The 17,978-nt window shown below is 35.0% G+C and overlaps 2 protein-coding genes across 3 annotated transcripts; one reads left to right on the forward strand and one right to left on the reverse strand.

The window, feature by feature from the left end:
• The first annotated feature begins 281 nt into the window (after positions 1–281).
• LOC117683550 (E3 ubiquitin-protein ligase TRIM45) lies at positions 282–5,857 on the forward strand. The gene has a single exon (XM_034452977.2). The coding sequence runs from the start codon at positions 3,286–3,288 to the stop codon at positions 4,459–4,461; it is 1,176 nt and encodes a 391-aa protein (XP_034308868.2). The 5' UTR covers positions 282–3,285; the 3' UTR covers positions 4,462–5,857.
• A 129-nt stretch (positions 5,858–5,986) lies between these two features.
• On the reverse strand, positions 5,987–17,549 carry LOC105335223 (calpain-1 catalytic subunit). Of its 2 annotated transcripts, none has more exons than XM_034452974.2 (16): positions 17,357–17,549; positions 16,752–16,973; positions 15,583–15,714; positions 14,956–15,170; positions 14,402–14,579; positions 13,759–13,824; positions 13,516–13,604; positions 12,964–13,136; positions 12,723–12,824; positions 12,315–12,418; positions 11,661–11,851; positions 11,147–11,226; positions 10,643–10,756; positions 10,373–10,455; positions 10,027–10,256; positions 5,987–6,860 (listed from the first exon to the last, which is right to left on the reverse strand). In XM_034452974.2, the coding sequence occupies exons 2-16, from the start codon at positions 16,959–16,961 to the stop codon at positions 6,839–6,841; spliced, it is 1,989 nt and encodes a 662-aa protein (XP_034308865.2). In that variant the 5' UTR covers positions 16,962–16,973; positions 17,357–17,549; the 3' UTR covers positions 5,987–6,838. The 2 variants fall into 2 exon arrangements, with proteins under 2 accessions (XP_034308865.2, XP_034308866.2); XM_034452975.2 differs by having other exon boundaries at positions 16,752–16,987.
• Between the last annotated feature and the right edge of the window lie 429 nt (positions 17,550–17,978).

Here is a 17,978-nt window from a genome sequence, read left to right on the forward strand (position 1 = left end):
TGTATTTCATACCGAATTTTTTCACACAGATCTGATATGCAAAACAGACTCAAAGGCTTGATTTGAAGTATGCAAAAGCACAAAAATCATATATGAATTTAATTAGTATATTCAAGTAAAATACTGAACATAATCTCATATGTGTAATGCTCATACAAACATCTCGCTTTACATAGTTAATGTTTGTAAACAAATATTTTGGGATTTTTTGTTTGATAACTATATATATAAATGTATAATATTTGTATATAACTCATGGGCTTTGTTCTGTTTTTTTTTAACATCCTGTTTGGGTATTCCATAGTATGTTGGTGAGAAAAGTAATTACTCGTGTGATAAAAGCTCACAATAGGTGCCTACTGTTTACAAGTGCATCCGCTGTTAAATTTTCTCTCACTTCCTTCTGAGGCTAATTGGCTAACTGTCAATTTAATTTTGAACGTTCTTTGTGTCGATTGTACAAATGGATAACGCAACATTCCATTTATTAAAAGAGGACATCATCCATCGAAACTTATACAATGCGGTGCTCTTAATTCTCTACATTTTGATCGGAACACTGGGTAATGTTTCTGTAATCATAGTGTACGTGAGGGACATGAAGAATGTGTTTACTTCTGGAAGGTTATTCATACCTTTTCTAGCTTTTAGTGATCTTATAACACTTCTCTATAATGGTGGGGTTGAATTAAATGACGAGATCAGCCAACCTCTTTATTTCTCCGAAGAGAACGAGGTTAGTTGCAAAGTAAACAGATTCATCGGTCTTTTTTTGGTTATAATTTCCGGTGTTTTGTATTTCGCCATTGCTGTTCATCGTTACTTTTTGATCTGCAAACCGCACGCCAAACGTCTGACAACAAGGCAAAAACTGGGAATTCTGACAATAACAGGATTGTTTGTGTTGGGGACGTCAGTCCCTAAATACTTTTTTGTTGGACTCGCTGAGGTTAGGCTTGACGTGGGTCCGAACCAAACAGCGGTTGCCTACGTGTGTGGAACAGACGAAAAATACGAAGATGCTATCGGCTCAAATTCTTACCTTTATTTGCTTACAGTTAATTCGTTCATTTGGAGCTCTGTTATTGCAGTTTTGTATATTATTGTTGGAAGGCAAATACACCAACGAGGCAAAGAAGCGATATCCAAGCCGTATGTCAAGGACGAAGAGAGTGTTTCGCTGAGCTCAGATTCAATGCGCAACGACCAGATTGTGAAAAATAAAAGACCAAGGCCAAAATTGGTCAAACAGTTGACGGCCCGATCCATAACTACCTTTATCACAAACAATAGGCTGTCCTGGATGTTCATCCTGATGACTGTCCTCAATATTCTCTGCTTCACGCCCAAACTGATTTTGGATATCTATTTCAACAGGGACAGGTATTTCTTTCTCAACCAAGAAGAACGAATTTGTGTACTTCTGGTGTTTTTTGACAATTTTTATCTTTTCAGCAATGTTGTTAATCCCTTTATTTATGGATTTTTCGACAGGGAATTCAGAAACCGGTTTAAAAAAAGATTCTGTATTTGTTTAAAATAGTATAATTTATATTTTCTTGTTTTCAGCACAGAATTTGAGCACTTTGACCAAATGATAATTTAAATGCAAAAAATGACGATTGCCATCGAATGACTATTTAATTTTACAAAAAGCTCTTCTTGTTAAAATTATGCTGATGCTGGAGTTCAATATATGATCTTAAAACTCACGTGTTTGGTATTTATTTCACGATTCACAGCTGACCATTAGGCACAGTGGTAATAACTGTCATCGTTTTAGACCATATGATCTTATGTTCTAGTTTTATACACCCTATAAAGTTGCTGTGAGAACTTACAAGAATGATACAAAGTTCGATCATGTCAATATTTCATGTCATTTTGTAATCAATGAAGCTAAAATAATAAAAATAACTTAAGGCCCGTCGGTTGTGTTTATATTTGAAATGGACGTTATGATGCTATGAATAGCACTTGACAGACACACTTCAAATATTTATTGCAGGATAACATATTCAGGTTACTAAGAATGATGCTACATTGCAAATACCCATCCATGTATCCAGTATATAGTTGATCTGTGTCAAAGACTGATGAAAACCCCTCATATACATTCCTTTTTATATCTTTCTCAACTTTCATTTAGAATTATAACATGCTTCCTTTGTTACAGTTTCGATAATGTTATCAATCTTATGCAACTATCGATCCTGTTAGTCATCAATAATTTATTTAAGAATTAAAAGAACTTGAGTATTATAGCGTATTTTGCAAAGTTCAAAATGTTAGTCATTGTATTTCCCCCTTTCTCATTATTTTGAAATTAACTTTATCATTTTTCCCCGAACAGATTTTTCATATTGTAATACACAAGTGCTTGAATATCAAGCATGCAATTTAAGGGTTTGCCACTAACGACCTTCCAGAAATACAACATACACACAATTTAAGTGGCTTTTTTGTTGTTTTTCATGTGATTAATGGTCATACATGTTTTGGGCTTGCTTGGAATTCTAGGGTTTCTCTTGGATTAAAAACCAACATCATTGGCTTTCTTGAAATTTGCCTTTTCTTTATAGATGTATAAACTCGATGAACACACCATTTGTTGAAAAATATTTTATCATTACTTGTTGAGCACTAATTTTCTTGAATTATATTGTCATTTGTTTAAAGGAAATCAACTATTTAATACCAGTTATCCCTTAGGCTTGTCTTGCCGACTTTGTGCCCCTCCCCAATTTAATATCGGAGAATAGTTACTTTAAATGAATTGCTGGATAGTTGAATGCTAACATTTCATAAATAAATGTCCTTTCAATTTGTATCTTGAAATCGCAAACATAAGAAAGACCTTGTTTTATCGGTAAAAAAAAAGTAAATGAACCTTCCAGATTTATTAAAAGGGGTGTTATCTTTGTTAAGATTACAAAACAATCACCACTGAAGAAAAAGGGGTACCACGTACTGAACTCGTAAACGGCTGCTGTGTGGCTATAAAATTCCTTTGATTAATACTGTCGATTTATCAAGATAAAATTAGATGTTGTATTATTGTGCATTTGCATTGGTTAAGAAGATATGTTCGTGTGAGGTACCGGAAACCTCTCCAGCCCCCCCCCCCCCCCCAAAAAAAATCTCAACTGAAGAAACACAGTTCTTAATGTAGTTTGAAAGGCGCTGCTGTTTTCCTCGGAAGACCTGGAACATTTTATACTTATTTGCGAAAATGAATTAATCTTAAAGAGAAAAAACAACCGGTGTGGTCCGTTCTAAAGTACAATGGCAGCTTGTGATGAGGTAAAGAACGAACTTTCTTCCTGTCAGGATTTTACAAAGTGTCCCATTTGCCTTGACGAATTTAAATCGCCAAAATGTCTACCGTGTTCCCATTCGTTTTGTTGCGAATGTTTATCAACCCATATACAGTCTTCGTGTAAGTCTAAGATGGCGCCGGTTGGATTTCGCTGTCCCCTCTGTCGAGATTTTATTCCATCTGAAAACATTTCAGTTACGCCAAGCAATTGGGCAAATGATTTCCCGACCAATGATAAAGTAAGTAAAATAGCAAAAATTACAGGGGACAAACTATGTGATGCCTGTAAAAGAGAGGGAGAGGAGGTTGAAGCAAATCAGTATTGCTTGATGTGCGAGGACAAACTTTGTGATATGTGTGTAAAGTACCACAGAAGGTTCAATTTTACGAAAGATCACAAGCTGTTCTTATTAGAAGAGTTAAGGAAAACTCCCATTATGACGGAAGCTGTTAGGTCTTGTCTTGCCCATTCTGAAGAAAACATAAAATATTACTGTAAATACCACTCGCTTCCATGTTGCGCAACTTGTGTCTGTACAACACATAAAGAATGTAACGATATTGAAAATATTTCGGTAATAGCTGAGGAGTTGCGAACGAAGGATTTCAATAACTTTTGCGGTGAAATAGGAGACCTTGAAACGGAATTGACAGTTATTAAAGTAAAAGTGGAAAAGAATATCTCAAATATTGAAAAAAAATCTGTTGAATTATGCGATCGTGCCGAAAAGTTGTATACAAAAATTCTTCAACATCTTGAAAAGCAGAAAGCTGAATATCTCAATCAACTGTCAACGAACAGCAAAGAATGCATACAAAGTTTACACGAAAATGCAGAATCAGTTTGTGACAATATTTCCTACCTAGAGCATTGCAGAACATCATTGAATCGTCTTAAGGAGGAAAAAGAAGATGTCCATTACGTTCGGAAAATTCATGAAACTAGAAAGAAAATTACTATGCTGAAAGATGTATATGTTAGAAATAAGGATACTTTAAATTCGGTCAAATTGATGCCTGATCTTGAGGAATATAATCCGGAAAATATGAAATGTTTTGTCAGTGTTGGCTTTAGAGACGAACATAATACGTCAACACCAATATGTGTGGATAGGCATGGAATGGAATTTTCTTTTATTTAATGATTTAATGAATAATTCTCCCAAATAAGTTGATATATTATTCTTTCCTTCTATCGCCACCAATGATGTTGTCCAACGCCTTTGTCTGCGTAAGATACTCTTACAAACTTCAAGAAATGCATGATAGAATGTATAAACGTATTTTTTTTTTTTGTATTTTTTTCATTATTATTATTTTTTTATCATTGATACTTGGATACCTAGTCTTATTTTATGATGGAGTGTCCTATAACATACATGAAATAAAGAAATTTTGTGTTTACTTTTTAAATTTCATGCAAATTGAATGATATTTATTTACGTTTGGTTGTCAAGATGAAACTGTATAATATTGCATTGCATGTGTTATAATATTTTAGTCAGAATTTGAATGTTTTAGTTGGAGTTTGTTCGTAGCCATCATCTGTCTTATATACGCAGTATTATTCGAGGCACACTTAATGGTAGATAAAGCAAGTTTTCTTAATTAAGGTAGTTTTCAGACAGGATTTTTGCTCATTCTTTTATGACCAATATTTTTAAAACATATGCTTTGTATCGGGTTGATTTTTATCATATGTACAAAAAATTGATCAATTCATATATTGTATCTTTAAATCTAGTTTATGTATCAGTGACGATACGTTGGGTATATCTCAAAAGTACGAGCTAACTTTTAAATTGTTATTTTTTTTTTTTATCTTTGAAGTGACTAATATTTAGTGCAACATTTTGGTCATACTTTTTAAAAACAAGAGAATGCAGTTAAAATATGCTGAGTAATTCAAAGGATGTTTGCAGCTACATTGAATATCTTGCTTTCTTTCCCATTCATCGATTATATATGTAATAGTTCAGAAATGCTTGTTTTTTGTGGTTTATCATGTTAATAGACCTACATATGATAATCAAAAAAACATAATGTGCATAATAATAGTTTTAATACCCGGTACGTGATAAGCAGTTGTCAATTTAATTAAGTTTTGAAATATTCAAAAATTTTAAGACTAATTTTTTAATCCATATTCGCAAATGTGTAACAAATTAGATTCTATTGGCTCTTTTATATTCTTAATTAGATATTTGCTTTCTTAGTAAAATATTAGTTTTATTTACGCATTTTGTTTCTCTGATTGCGGTTGCATCTTAGATATCTCATCATACAACTCTCACTTTCGCTAAACTTTTATTTACTTATATTAAAATAAAACCAAACAAACAATGAGTAAGTTTTACTTTTTATAGATGATAAAATATGATTCATGCAATGCGTGGAAAACGGTAAAGATCGGGTTTTTTGTACTAGATATTATGAATAAAACGTAAAAACAGATGACACATTAGGGATGAAAATTTAAAATTTATAATACACTATAGTTAAAAAGATCAACTCAATTGGAGGAAGGGACGAAAAACCGTAGCCTTATTTATTTGGATCTTCGCAACACAAACCGTTTGGTTGTTTAACAATGTTTAAATTCAGTTCTAAAATTATATTAAATTTTCAATCTTTAGACGAAACGCAATTTAGTAAGAACAAAATTCATGAAGTTTTCGAATTTTTATTTTTCTGAGCAATTAAATAAAGATGAAAGCAAGTCTCTTAAAAATATATTTACACACACATGTACTTAAAAATCAAACTGACTGCATAGGGTTATACCATACGATCTGACGGAAATGCAAGTCACATTCGCTATACAAGTGTCCTGGCTTGCATGTTTACAAGAGCAAAGTATTTTTGTCGTTTTCCAGTTGCTGAATACACAGTCGTATTGCCTTCCTTTATGCATGTGGGTCAGACGTGAACCCTTTACATGATACATGTATTGGAGCGACACGTCAATTTTACACGGAGTGTATATATATATGACCGGTATACATACATGTACATGTGTAGCCGACGGACTGAATATGATACATGTATCTCTAAGTTTAAATTACATATAAGTTTATTAGAAGATTAAGATAAGATTACTGTTTAAATTGTATCTAGAACAAATTTATGCAACAGATATATAAAAAATGTACTTGTGTACTGAGTTGTTCACACTTGTAGTGGGGCGTCTGAATGCGACACGATTAAGTTCAATATTATAATACAGATACACATGGACATCGATCTAATGTTCTTCATTTACAAATAAAATACCCATCATTTGGACCAAATTTATTTTTTGTTGCACAGATTGTTTGCTTCAAATGGAGAAGTCCGAGTTTTTCTTGGTTTTCCTTCAGTATACTGGCTGGGGATACCGCGTTAGTCAGCGCCTAACTGTGTTTTTACATCGTTTATTGTTCCTCGTCCTCGTAAGACCAGACGTTCCTAAATATTTCGGAGGGGGGGGGGGCTGTTTCTGCTTTGTTATGTTTATTGTTCAACAGCTCCTTTAAATTTTCAGTTCCCCAAGTTGTAGCCCCTGCAAACGTACATAAACATAATAATGATTTCGTGATATTGTATATATTTATCATATTGTGTAACCCAGTTAATAGCAACGCTATATATATGTCATACAATTCAATCCTGGAATTATGTCTCGAGGAATCGTATCGAAAAAAGAATTGATAAATACCTATATACTAAATACCTGCTAATTTATCATAATTTTGGCATTTACATATTATAGTACATTACAGTATATTTATATCTACCAAGCATTATTCCCTCTATTTCTTACGAAAACTTATAGTTAATTCATAGCTCTAAAGAAACAGCCAGACTGAAATATACATATGCCCCGTTTATCGATTGGTCGAAATCTACAGCGGCTGAAACTGAGAAGATATTGACAGGTCTGAAATTGACATGCCCTGTTTATCGATTGGTCTAAACCTTCAGCGACCTACAAAATGTCACGGACTGCACAAATTAATCATGATGATGTCAGACTCAAGGTCTCACAGGAGACGATTTGGCTGTTACTTCTAGCTAACGTACTTATGTACATTAACAGTATTTAAATTTAGTGATTTTTACTTATTTTTCATAATCAATTTATTAATTAGTTAAAAGAGAAATGTTAATATAAACAATAAAATGCTTTCTTTGATGATTCATGCGGGTTATGAAGGTAGCGATCATTGCAGGAAAAAATTACATAACCCGCTAACGCGGGTTATGTAATTTTCCTGCAATGTCCCTACCTTCATATCCCGAATGAATCCCCAAAGAAAGCATTTTATTGTTTAAATAATCACAGGGGCTCGTCACAAGGGTCTTGCTAAAACGCGGAACGGAAAACGGAACGGAAAGCGGAACGGAACGGAAAACGGAAAATATCATATCACGTTTATCGCATTAAAGGGGTATAAACTGGCCAGAAACGATTTACTTTGTTTCATTTATTCATATCTCTAATGAATGATTATCAACATGTGGCTGTCTTATCGATATTCTTATGAATGTCTATCAAATATAGCATTGTATTCAATTGGCTTTAGTTAAGTATGAAACGGAAAAAATCAAATGTATACGAATTGTGAAGTATTAGAATAATTAAAAGAGTAAATAGCTATAAATTTTTACTTATTTTTCTTATATGGTATTGCTGGCATATCAGCGTAACGTACGCAGTTAGTGAAAGCGTTTCATGTGTTTTTATGAGTATTTTTATATTTCAAATGTGATGTATATACTTACATCAACATTGAATTTTCGGTGTTCTGTACGATCTTAAATCATACAGACGATACAGTATCATTGAGATGAAAAAAGTAACCCGAACGACTGCCGACATTTAAATTTAAAGTACATTAAACACTAAAATACCCAGTACTTAGTGAAACTAGTATTTTTAGTAATGCAATTTTGTTAACGTTTGCATTTCTTGGCAATTGTTCATTCCTGCAGCTATATACATATGATCCGAATAGAGAGCTCTAGACGTTGCCTGGTTACATTTTCCGATTATAAATTGTGACCATAGTCTGTCATACACATAGCTGTAAAAGATGCAATTCAGGGTTTGACATTAAGTTTTTTAGTTACTAGACCAGTCGGGTACCTCAGCAATGTTTCACTAGCCCTGACTCCTTTACCACTAGCCCTGACCAATTTTGACAAAAATACACTAAAATAACAAACGTATTAAATACCTGTTTCTGTTTAATTGTATTGGTTTATCTTTACCAATAATGAATCATTCAAATGGTATATATTTAAGATTTAATTTTATTCAAACTGTACTAATAATGATACAAGTATTCAATGGTTGACCAGGGACCAACAAAACTTTAGGGAGACTTCCCTTACTTCTCTTAACAGAGAAACATGGAGAAGTTTGAGAAATTGGGGAGACTTTTATACTTGACAATGGCATAACAATAACGATGATATACACATATTTAAACTTTAATAATTTCAATTAGATTAGAAACAAGTCATTATGATTAAAAGATAAAACAAATTATAAAAATTGAATTTTTTTTATCAAGTTTATTCAATCTAAATTATTTGATGTATTCATACATTTTATAGATCAAATGTGTTGTAATTGTGTGAACAAAAATGACAAATAAAATCAGTCTTTGTTTTTTAGTGTATTTTGGTGGCATTAGTCCAACCCAACCATTATGTTGAGGATTAGATATTTTAAAAAGATATTATAACTGTAAACAAAGGGTTTATGATTATTTTAGCATAAATTTGGCAGTGTTATTAGCTAATAACAAGTTACCAACAAATTCACTGTTATATCAACACTAGCAACATCGTTTTGTACAGCATTTGGTTGCATCACCCGTATTTATAACCCCTATGATAAAGATAAGACAGACTAGATTAATTAATCACAAGACGCATAAACTGAGTTTGTGAAGACGTCTTAATAATTAAATAATTATCATTTTATTGCCCTTGGGGTTACTTTACAAGATTATATGAACCCCGTGTACTGGGCGGCTTGGACTTTTCGTCCGGAGGAAATTCCGTCAAAAAGTGAGTATTACCCCCAATTTTTCAACGTTATCATTAGGGTCTGTTGAAATGCAAAACCCCGTAGACTTCTTTATTTTTAGCTGTGTATTGAAACCAGCTGATGAGCTAGAGAGGACGTTTTAAAGACGGAATAATAAGAATTTTTCATACTTCTGCACTTCTGAAAGAAAATCGCTTGAACCCTGAGGTTTATATAAATATCGAGTTATTCAGCAAAATGGGAATCGAGGGTATTTTGGGACAGATTATAGTGTCATTGCATGTTATGTAATTTTGAGGAAATAATTTAAATTATTTCCTCAAAATTACATAACATGCAATTATTATTCTTGAATAAATAATCTTATATTGCTAATCTTTCGGGAAAAAATAGAAATTACATAAAGTGTATTGTTTTTAGCATGATTAACAAATCTATCAAGTAAATAACATTAGATAAGATTTCCGCTTTCCGTTCCGTTCCGCTTTGAGTTCCGTTTTCCGTTCCGCGTTTTAGCAACACCCTCGTCACAAGGGGTGAATTTCATTGTATAGAGGTGGTATATTTAAAAGGTTGAAAAAACTTCGTGACGAGCCCCTGTGGTATAATATTAGAAAAATACATTTACACTGAAAAAATATGTCACACAGGATGTGACGTCACTCACTTGATTTGTAAAGGAACAGCAGAGTACACCATGATACAGTAGGCCGTATCACTTCCGCCCGGTTTCTCGTTGTACAGAATGCCGCAGTACCGGCCCGGCTCCACAAGGAACGTGGGGGCGAGGTAATCCCACTCCCAGCCCTCAATGGATCCGTCCCTACATCTCACGGTGTGCTCCCAGTTGTTATACAACCATTGGGTCTCTTTAGGAACACCGTCTTCCGGTCCTATCTGAGTAGTGACAAAAGTATGTGAACCCAAGTTTATTCACGACAGTGAAGGCTGTTTGAAATTTTGAAACTGTTTAAAAAATATTAACAAAGTCAGCACATGTACGGTAAGATTACCCTGAACAGTCTGAACCCAAGGCAAGCATCGTCTGAATTCCAGTCTTTGAGTACTTTGAATCGAATCACCTGTTTTAGTTCATCTAAATTCAAAAATGGAAGTCGTTGCTTACATACATGTATACCTTTTAAACAGCAGATTAGTGAATGGTTTGGACCGGATCGAAGTATTCATGACTAATCACGATCAGGATAAAACATAAAATCTTGGGATCGATACGGAATGTTGATAGAACAAACACAAACAAGGCATATTGAAAATTACTGTACCTCCCCCCTCGGGCACCGAAATGTCGATCTGGGGGTTCAGGTCGAAGTCCCTGTCGTATATGTAGCCTCCCTGGAGTCCCTCTGTCCATCTACCCCACACCTCCTCACAGCAGTCTAAAATCAGAGGTACATATATACAACATCGCTGTGAAATCAATGTGCTATAATGCTTTCTTTAGCTCCCTCGAACTCGGTATTTTTTCAGTGGGAAAATTAAAATTTTATGACGTAAAAATTCATTTTATTTATTTAACATATTGTATGCCGGACTATATAAAATAATTTTTAAAAAGTGGTAAATAACCAAAATGTATAAGTCTAGGAAGAACATATTCTTTCAGAATCAAAATAGGTTTTTTCGGAAAACCTTTAATCGACGGTATCAAGATCAAAGAAAATAATGTATTTGTTACACAGGGACACACAAAAACATCTTTAAATGTGGTGTAGTCACATTTTAAAGGATTATGCAGTTTAGAATGTTGTTTTAGAGTTCCATTTTACCTAATGTACATTTTAGATCCTTCAGAGTCAAAGGTTTGTCTTCTTTAAGTAATAGCAGAGGCTCGGTAGAGGGTATCCACCTAAAAATAAAAAATGGATTAATAGCTTAAAATATCTCAGCTTAGTCATAATCCGTATAGACATATCCGTTCAAAATAAACCTCACGCAAGTTCACCAAATAGGAAGTGGTACAAGCAATTACTGAGTTAATGATCTCCAAGAAAAATAAGTCAGGTACACTTTCAATTCCATTGACCACAACCCAAACCCATCCAGATAATACTTTTCTACACTGGGCGTTTCATGGTTCTTATTTCGATCGACATTTTACTTTTTTATCACCAAAGCAAAAAGATCTACGAAAATTGTTTTTTTTTGGTGAAGAATTCATCGTATGACTTCATTATTATTAATATTCATATGGAACCTCCTATTGCCCTTAAAAGCCTGGTTTTTTTTCATTATGTTTCATATTACAGCTCTGCTTCCTGGCATGAAATTATACACACATACTGAATGGTCCTGAGGGGTAATGCAGTATACAGGCGGATCAGGAAGTGACGTTCGGTGTTCATCTTGGCGGTGTGGGGGAGGATCATGTACCTCCCCGGCCTCAGTTTCATCGTCCTCAGGACCTGCTGAAAGTTCTGTTCAAATGTCTCACCGATCTCTTCGATCAGCATCCCTTGTTTCTGCTGTCTAGCCTACAAGATAAAATTACCCATTTTTGCACGTAAGGACAGACTGATAAAAACGTGTTTGTTTTTTTTAACTTTAAGACAATTTTACATTCTATGTGCTAACAATGTTGTTCTTACCTTGAACATCCTGAGCGTTTACGCTGTTTTCTACTTTAAACATCCTGAGTGTTCACACAGTTTACCTACCTTGAACATCTTGAGTGTTGACAAAATGTGATCCTTGAACATCCTGAGTGTTTAACGTTTAACTTACGCTGTAATCCTACATAGAACACTCCGAGTTTGTTTTTTTTTTTTTACCTAAGCTGGTTACCCTACATGTACCTTTAACATCCTGATTGTTCATGCTATTTTTCTATACTTTGAACATCCTGAATTTTCACATTGTGTTCCTACCTTGAACATCCTGATTGTTCACACTGTTTTCCTACTTTGAAAATCCTGAACGTTCACATTGTGTTCCTACCTTGAACATCCTGAGTGTTATGGGGGCCCTGCCATCCAGTCGGTCCTTACAGAACTGGAGAAGGGAGATGCCGACATTGACCGGGCTCTGGTCCTTACTGAATCCTGTCAATAGGTATGAAAGCTAGAGAGGGTCATTTACGTACTAGATGTAATACCGGTATGTCTAAAACGCGAATTGTTAATTTTTTGGGGGGGAAACACTGGAATTACAATGTGAAAGACATCTGATGGCAATTCATTCGCTACATGTTAAAGCATGCATGTACATTTTCATTTTATTTTTACACGGAAAACTCAAATAGTATATTGTTATTATTGTCATATTTCCAAAGTACGTCATTTAGACGGACTAAATGTAATTCGCAAGTAAAATAACGGGTGTAAACCTAAGTTCACGGTAGCTTACCACTCTTTGGAATGGTGAAGGAAAATTTGGGGTTGTCCAAGAGCTTCTTGCTGCCAGCAGCGGTTTGTCCTCGCCATTCCCCGAATATATGTGTACAAAACCCTACAATAACCAAATTAATTTTCCATCAAAATGCTATTTAATATAATTATGCACTTTATTTTTGTTTGATGGTCGTGTTTAATTTTCACTGTGGCAAAAATCGAATGTTTATTCTTTTTTTTTTTAAAACAAAGCTTACTTAAATGTACAGGTTTGTTGTTGTTTTCCTGGTCGACCACCGGTGTCATGGAACACACACAGACGTACTCCATGTAGGCAATGACGTCACGGAACGCCATGATGAATTCCTGGTCGCTGACTGAGCTCAGTATATGATCGTGTTCCGGCGGCAAAGACGCCCACTCGCTGCCGCTGCGACGTAATAAAAACCCACCAAGATGCCAATATGTAGCAAATTACTTGATGTAAATTTGTTTGCATGTACGCCTCATTATTGCTTTTTTAAAATTTAGGCTTTTTTGTTAAAGTGGCGTTTAACTTAAGCTTTGAATACTGATGAAAACAGAGAATTTGTTCATGTAATTATAAACATGTTAACCACAAAAGCTTAAAGTTACAAAACACGCCACCACGCTTTTTATTATGTGGAATACAAGTGGTTTTACAATTAATTTTCATAAGTCTGAAGATGACCGTATGGATCACTTCTTGGCCACTTAAAGCCTCAATTTTAGTGATAGTAACATAAGATATTTTGCAAATTAGTACTTTTGAGGTTAAAACAACCCACTTTTGGTTCCAAGGACCTTTCCAGATCGTGTATCCTAAAGGATCGCGCATGCGTAGAAGATGAATTTCTTTCCCTCTTTGCGTATGAACCTTCAAGGTATACGAAAGACACGTAATTATCAACAATTTTCAAGAGAAATTTAAATTTCGGCATTTCGAAGTGAGAATTGATAAGAAATACGATTAATTTTCAAATCTATAAAAAAGGTACGGTATTGGCAAGAAATTTAATAGGAGTAATTACTTGGTAAGTGTCTTCAATAGTGAAAGTGTCACCAGCCGTCAGACCGTAAACTCCGTCATGCTTCCTCTGAAAAACAAAAACACAACAAATTGCGCACATCCTATTGCACGTGATCTATTGATTAGCAACTACTTGTGGTCGGTTAATCAATCGTCGGTTAAAAATCAAAGTACCAGGAGCTCAGAAATAAACAAATTTAAATTAATACAGTTTTAATTTTTGTCACTTGCAAAAGTATTAGATGATATTAAGTTAAGTGTAACAGAATAGACTGGTTCCAAATGGCAAAGGCAATTTTATAGTTATATAAAGAGGGGGCGGGGCGGGGATAAGCGCACATCAATGCAAATGTGGATCCAAATGATATATTTAGCGTAGTGTTAAAAAAGGATTCTAAAACTCAAGAACATGGGGAATTCTATATTCAGTAGATAAGTACATATACAAAGACGATGTTTATATGTACTTTGAGTTCGCATTTGAAACCAGTAAATTTGATATAGCTTTCATGCCAGTTGATAACTGTCCTTTGCGATAATGTTTTATAAATTGATCGATATGTTCGCAATGTGTTCTAATCATGCATAATATCTTTCTATTAAGGTATCGACATCTTATTATACAAATTATTCTGATAACTCACAGATACGGCGCAGCCGACAATTGCACCCTGGGAGATCGCACGCCGGATCCGGAAGTAGATATCACCGGGCTTTAGTCGCGTCTTTTCCAGATTGATGGCGTCATAGATTCCCCCGGTCAGACTGGAGTATGTGTCATGGATGTACCCATACTCTATGTTAGAGTACCCTCCCCAAAATCTACACAGCAAAAATAATACGAAACCAACAATAAATGAACATTAAAAGTAAGACTTCTTCCAATGCTATACTTTTAGACAACATGAATTATAATATTTATATATTAAATAAATGTTCTTTTAAGCTATAGTATATTTTTTAATCAATTGGCAAATTATATATTCATGCTCTTTTAAGCTAGTACATTTTGATGAATAAAAATACAAAAAAAAATAGGTTTATAGTAAAAATTGATTCTCTTTTCAAGTGTCTGAATAAAAATTAAGTAGACCAATCGAACACGTAGCCTAACTGAAACATAGAAGCGAGTACAAGTATACTCAAATACAAGTATGATTAGTATATTTCCACACGGGTTAATCCCGCCCCTCTATACCTGGCCCAAGCTTTCTCAATAAACGTTAACCAGAGCTCGTCCTTGTCGTGGCAGTAGGAGAGAAGACGTATGCCCCCGCTGTTAGCGACTGAGGGCACGGAGTCGTCCACGTAGATGTCCACCCAGCGGCCCGCCCTCCACACCCGGCAGTGGACCACCCCCACGTAAACCTCCGCCTTCTTGTAGACAGTCCGCAGTGTGTCGTTGGGTATCAGCTACCAGAAGGTAATGTTTGTAAAACAAAACGTTCAAGTACATTTATTGGACAGCTTGCTACCAAGTAGTTGCTTTTTTTTTTGGTCTTTTATAATGTCAAACAATACATATGAGTGTATATGAATGTATGAGAAAAGGGGGACTTTAAAGGCCTAAGACATATCAAATAATGTTTTGAATGAGTCTTAAAAAAGGTATTTAATGAAAAAATAACCCCAGAATATATCACAATGATTATTCTGTTTTATGGCAAATCTGCAGTTTGACACTGTTGAATAACCTATTTTGTCGATGATAAAGGTTTTAATATATCATGATTTTTATATAATTATCCTGAATATCTTTTTACAAGCCTTCATTTTGGGCTACTCTAAACTTTTGGATTGCGAGGATTGTCATCGCTTAGCTTACGTGCTTGATGATGTCAGTGCGAGACGTCAGTTTTTCGATGACGGTGAGGAAATAGCTGGTGTCCAGTTCCCCCTGGTTAAAGTCTGGGTTCTCTGGGTCCTTGCACAGCAGCAGAGAGTGAATGCCCTCTATCTACAGCAGACAACTTTCATATTTTATAATTACATAAAAACTATGCCTGTTAGCGCTCGGTATAAGTATATATATGATATGGAAAAAATATGATCACTCGGATTTCTTCAGAACAACGGTATAGTATGATATGGATGCTTTCATGATATTCTTCTACTGAATATATTTCAGGCGCGGATCCAGCGGAGGATGTCCGAGGGATGATTTACTGTGTGTGTGTGGGGGGGGGGGGGGGGGTTGAATACTTAGTAGCTTTACTATTTGAATTTAATAAATCCCTCAACGACACTCCCTATACCTCTTAGATCGGGATCCGCGCATGCATTCATCAAACATGTGGGGCTGAAACCTGCATACAAGAGTGGTATTGATAACAGCTTAAATATAATGATTATCATTAATGTAATCGGTAACTGATGGGTAAAAAAATAGAGGACCGTTAGATCTGAGCCGAATGGAACCCTGCGAAAGCTAAACGCGACATTAAAGTACACGGCGATGATTTCTGCGATGAGTTTTGCTAACTGAAGAAGTTAATAATAGAAGTAGAGATACTTATATCATTTTAAGGAAGAGTTGCGTTTAGAATCGACCCAACCTGCCTGGATGGCATGTGCATCACTGCGACAGCAAGGAGAAAAATGCCTGGTTTATTGTATATCAAGATCTCAATTTTCCGTTTTTAAGATATTCAACCCTTTTATTTAATTGTTGTTGGTAAATGGACAACCTCCTTTCTCTTTATTTAAGTTTTGTTAACGTTGGTAAATAGATACCCCCCCCCCCCCCCACTTTTCTTTTTATTTAAGTTGTGTTGGTAAATAGATACCCTCTTTTCTTTTTATTTAATTGTTATTGGTAAATGGATACCCTCCTTATCGAAAACCATGAACCTAGGTTAATCGTTATAGCTCTAATTCAAGTGACAAACAAGTGGAATAAAGCTTTAAGGTAAAATAAACTAACAGCAAGAAACTAATATCCACAATTCTACTACACAGTCACAGTTTATTTACCATTCTGCGTGTACTTCGTACCTTAGCCCGAAAGGACTGGCAGTCTTTGGGGGTACAGAGGACAGGGTCGTCCCATAGCTGGATGCATGTAGGCGGCGCCTGAGCCTGAAATACGTCATGTGTCTCTCGGAAATCCCAGACACGTTCGTAAACTCCAAAGAGATTCAGAGTGTACGTGTCGGAGGACCGCACAGGGTGTGCGCTCTCATCCTTGCTGGGGCCGCATCCCATTCTTCATAATCTCTAATGCAGAATGACTAAATCAAATGATTAATGTGTGTGTGTGTGTGTGTGTGTGTGAGAGAGAGAGAGAGAGAGAGAGAGAGAGAGAGAGAGAGGCGGACGGACGGACGGAAAGGAAGGAAGGAAAGGAGGACGAACTAACAGACAGATACATATAGAGAAAAAAAGACTGGAAAAGAGAGAGACGTATTCATCTTTAACATTAATTAAGATGCTATAATAAATATGTTTAAAAATGTTTTTATATTAACAGATATATCTGGTGCTCAAAGAAAAGAGAGAGAGAGAGAGAGAGAGAGAGAGAGAGAGAGAGAGAGAGAGAGAGAGAGAGAGAGAGAGAGTGAAAATGCATTTCGTGCTGATTATTTTTTCAAACATCTCACCTAAGAATTCATATCTTCCTTGGGTTAAATATAAATACACGCACGAAAAAACATTTCCACAGGGTGCCTAAAGAATTAAGATCAAGAAGGCGGATTAACCGTGATCGGTACAAAGGACTGTGTATTAAAAATCAAAACCTGGGCAAATCAACTTCAAGGTAAATCGAAGGGGGGCTTGATATTACACACTAACGGTATTCATTGCGCAAGCGGTGTAGATCTGCTTTACTTTTAAATAAAATCAAGTCGCATTTATAAAGCTAGGTGCACTTGTGTGGTTTATCGTCCTAGCTATTGTTAGAATGGGCGGTCCTCTTGCGGGTTTCTAAGGAAGTGATTTGGTAAAATTATGGACTCTGTGCAAATACTTCACACTTAAAAATTAAAATATTAATATAAAAAAAAATAATGCTTGTAATTTTTGGGGTTGGTTTTTAATTTTCGTTTTAAATAAATAGTTTTCTTTATACGTTTATTTGTTCATTTGATAGATAATTATATATCACAACACGTAAAGGAAACTCGAAGCAAAAGCATTACTATAAATAAATGGTAATTATAAATCTTTCGCAGCAACGATTGTGAAACTATTTTAAATTATATTTTTTACATAGAATGATAT

This window comes from Magallana gigas, chromosome 10 (assembly GCF_963853765.1).
Source record: "Magallana gigas chromosome 10, xbMagGiga1.1, whole genome shotgun sequence".
NCBI lineage: Eukaryota > Metazoa > Mollusca > Bivalvia > Ostreida > Ostreidae > Magallana > Magallana gigas.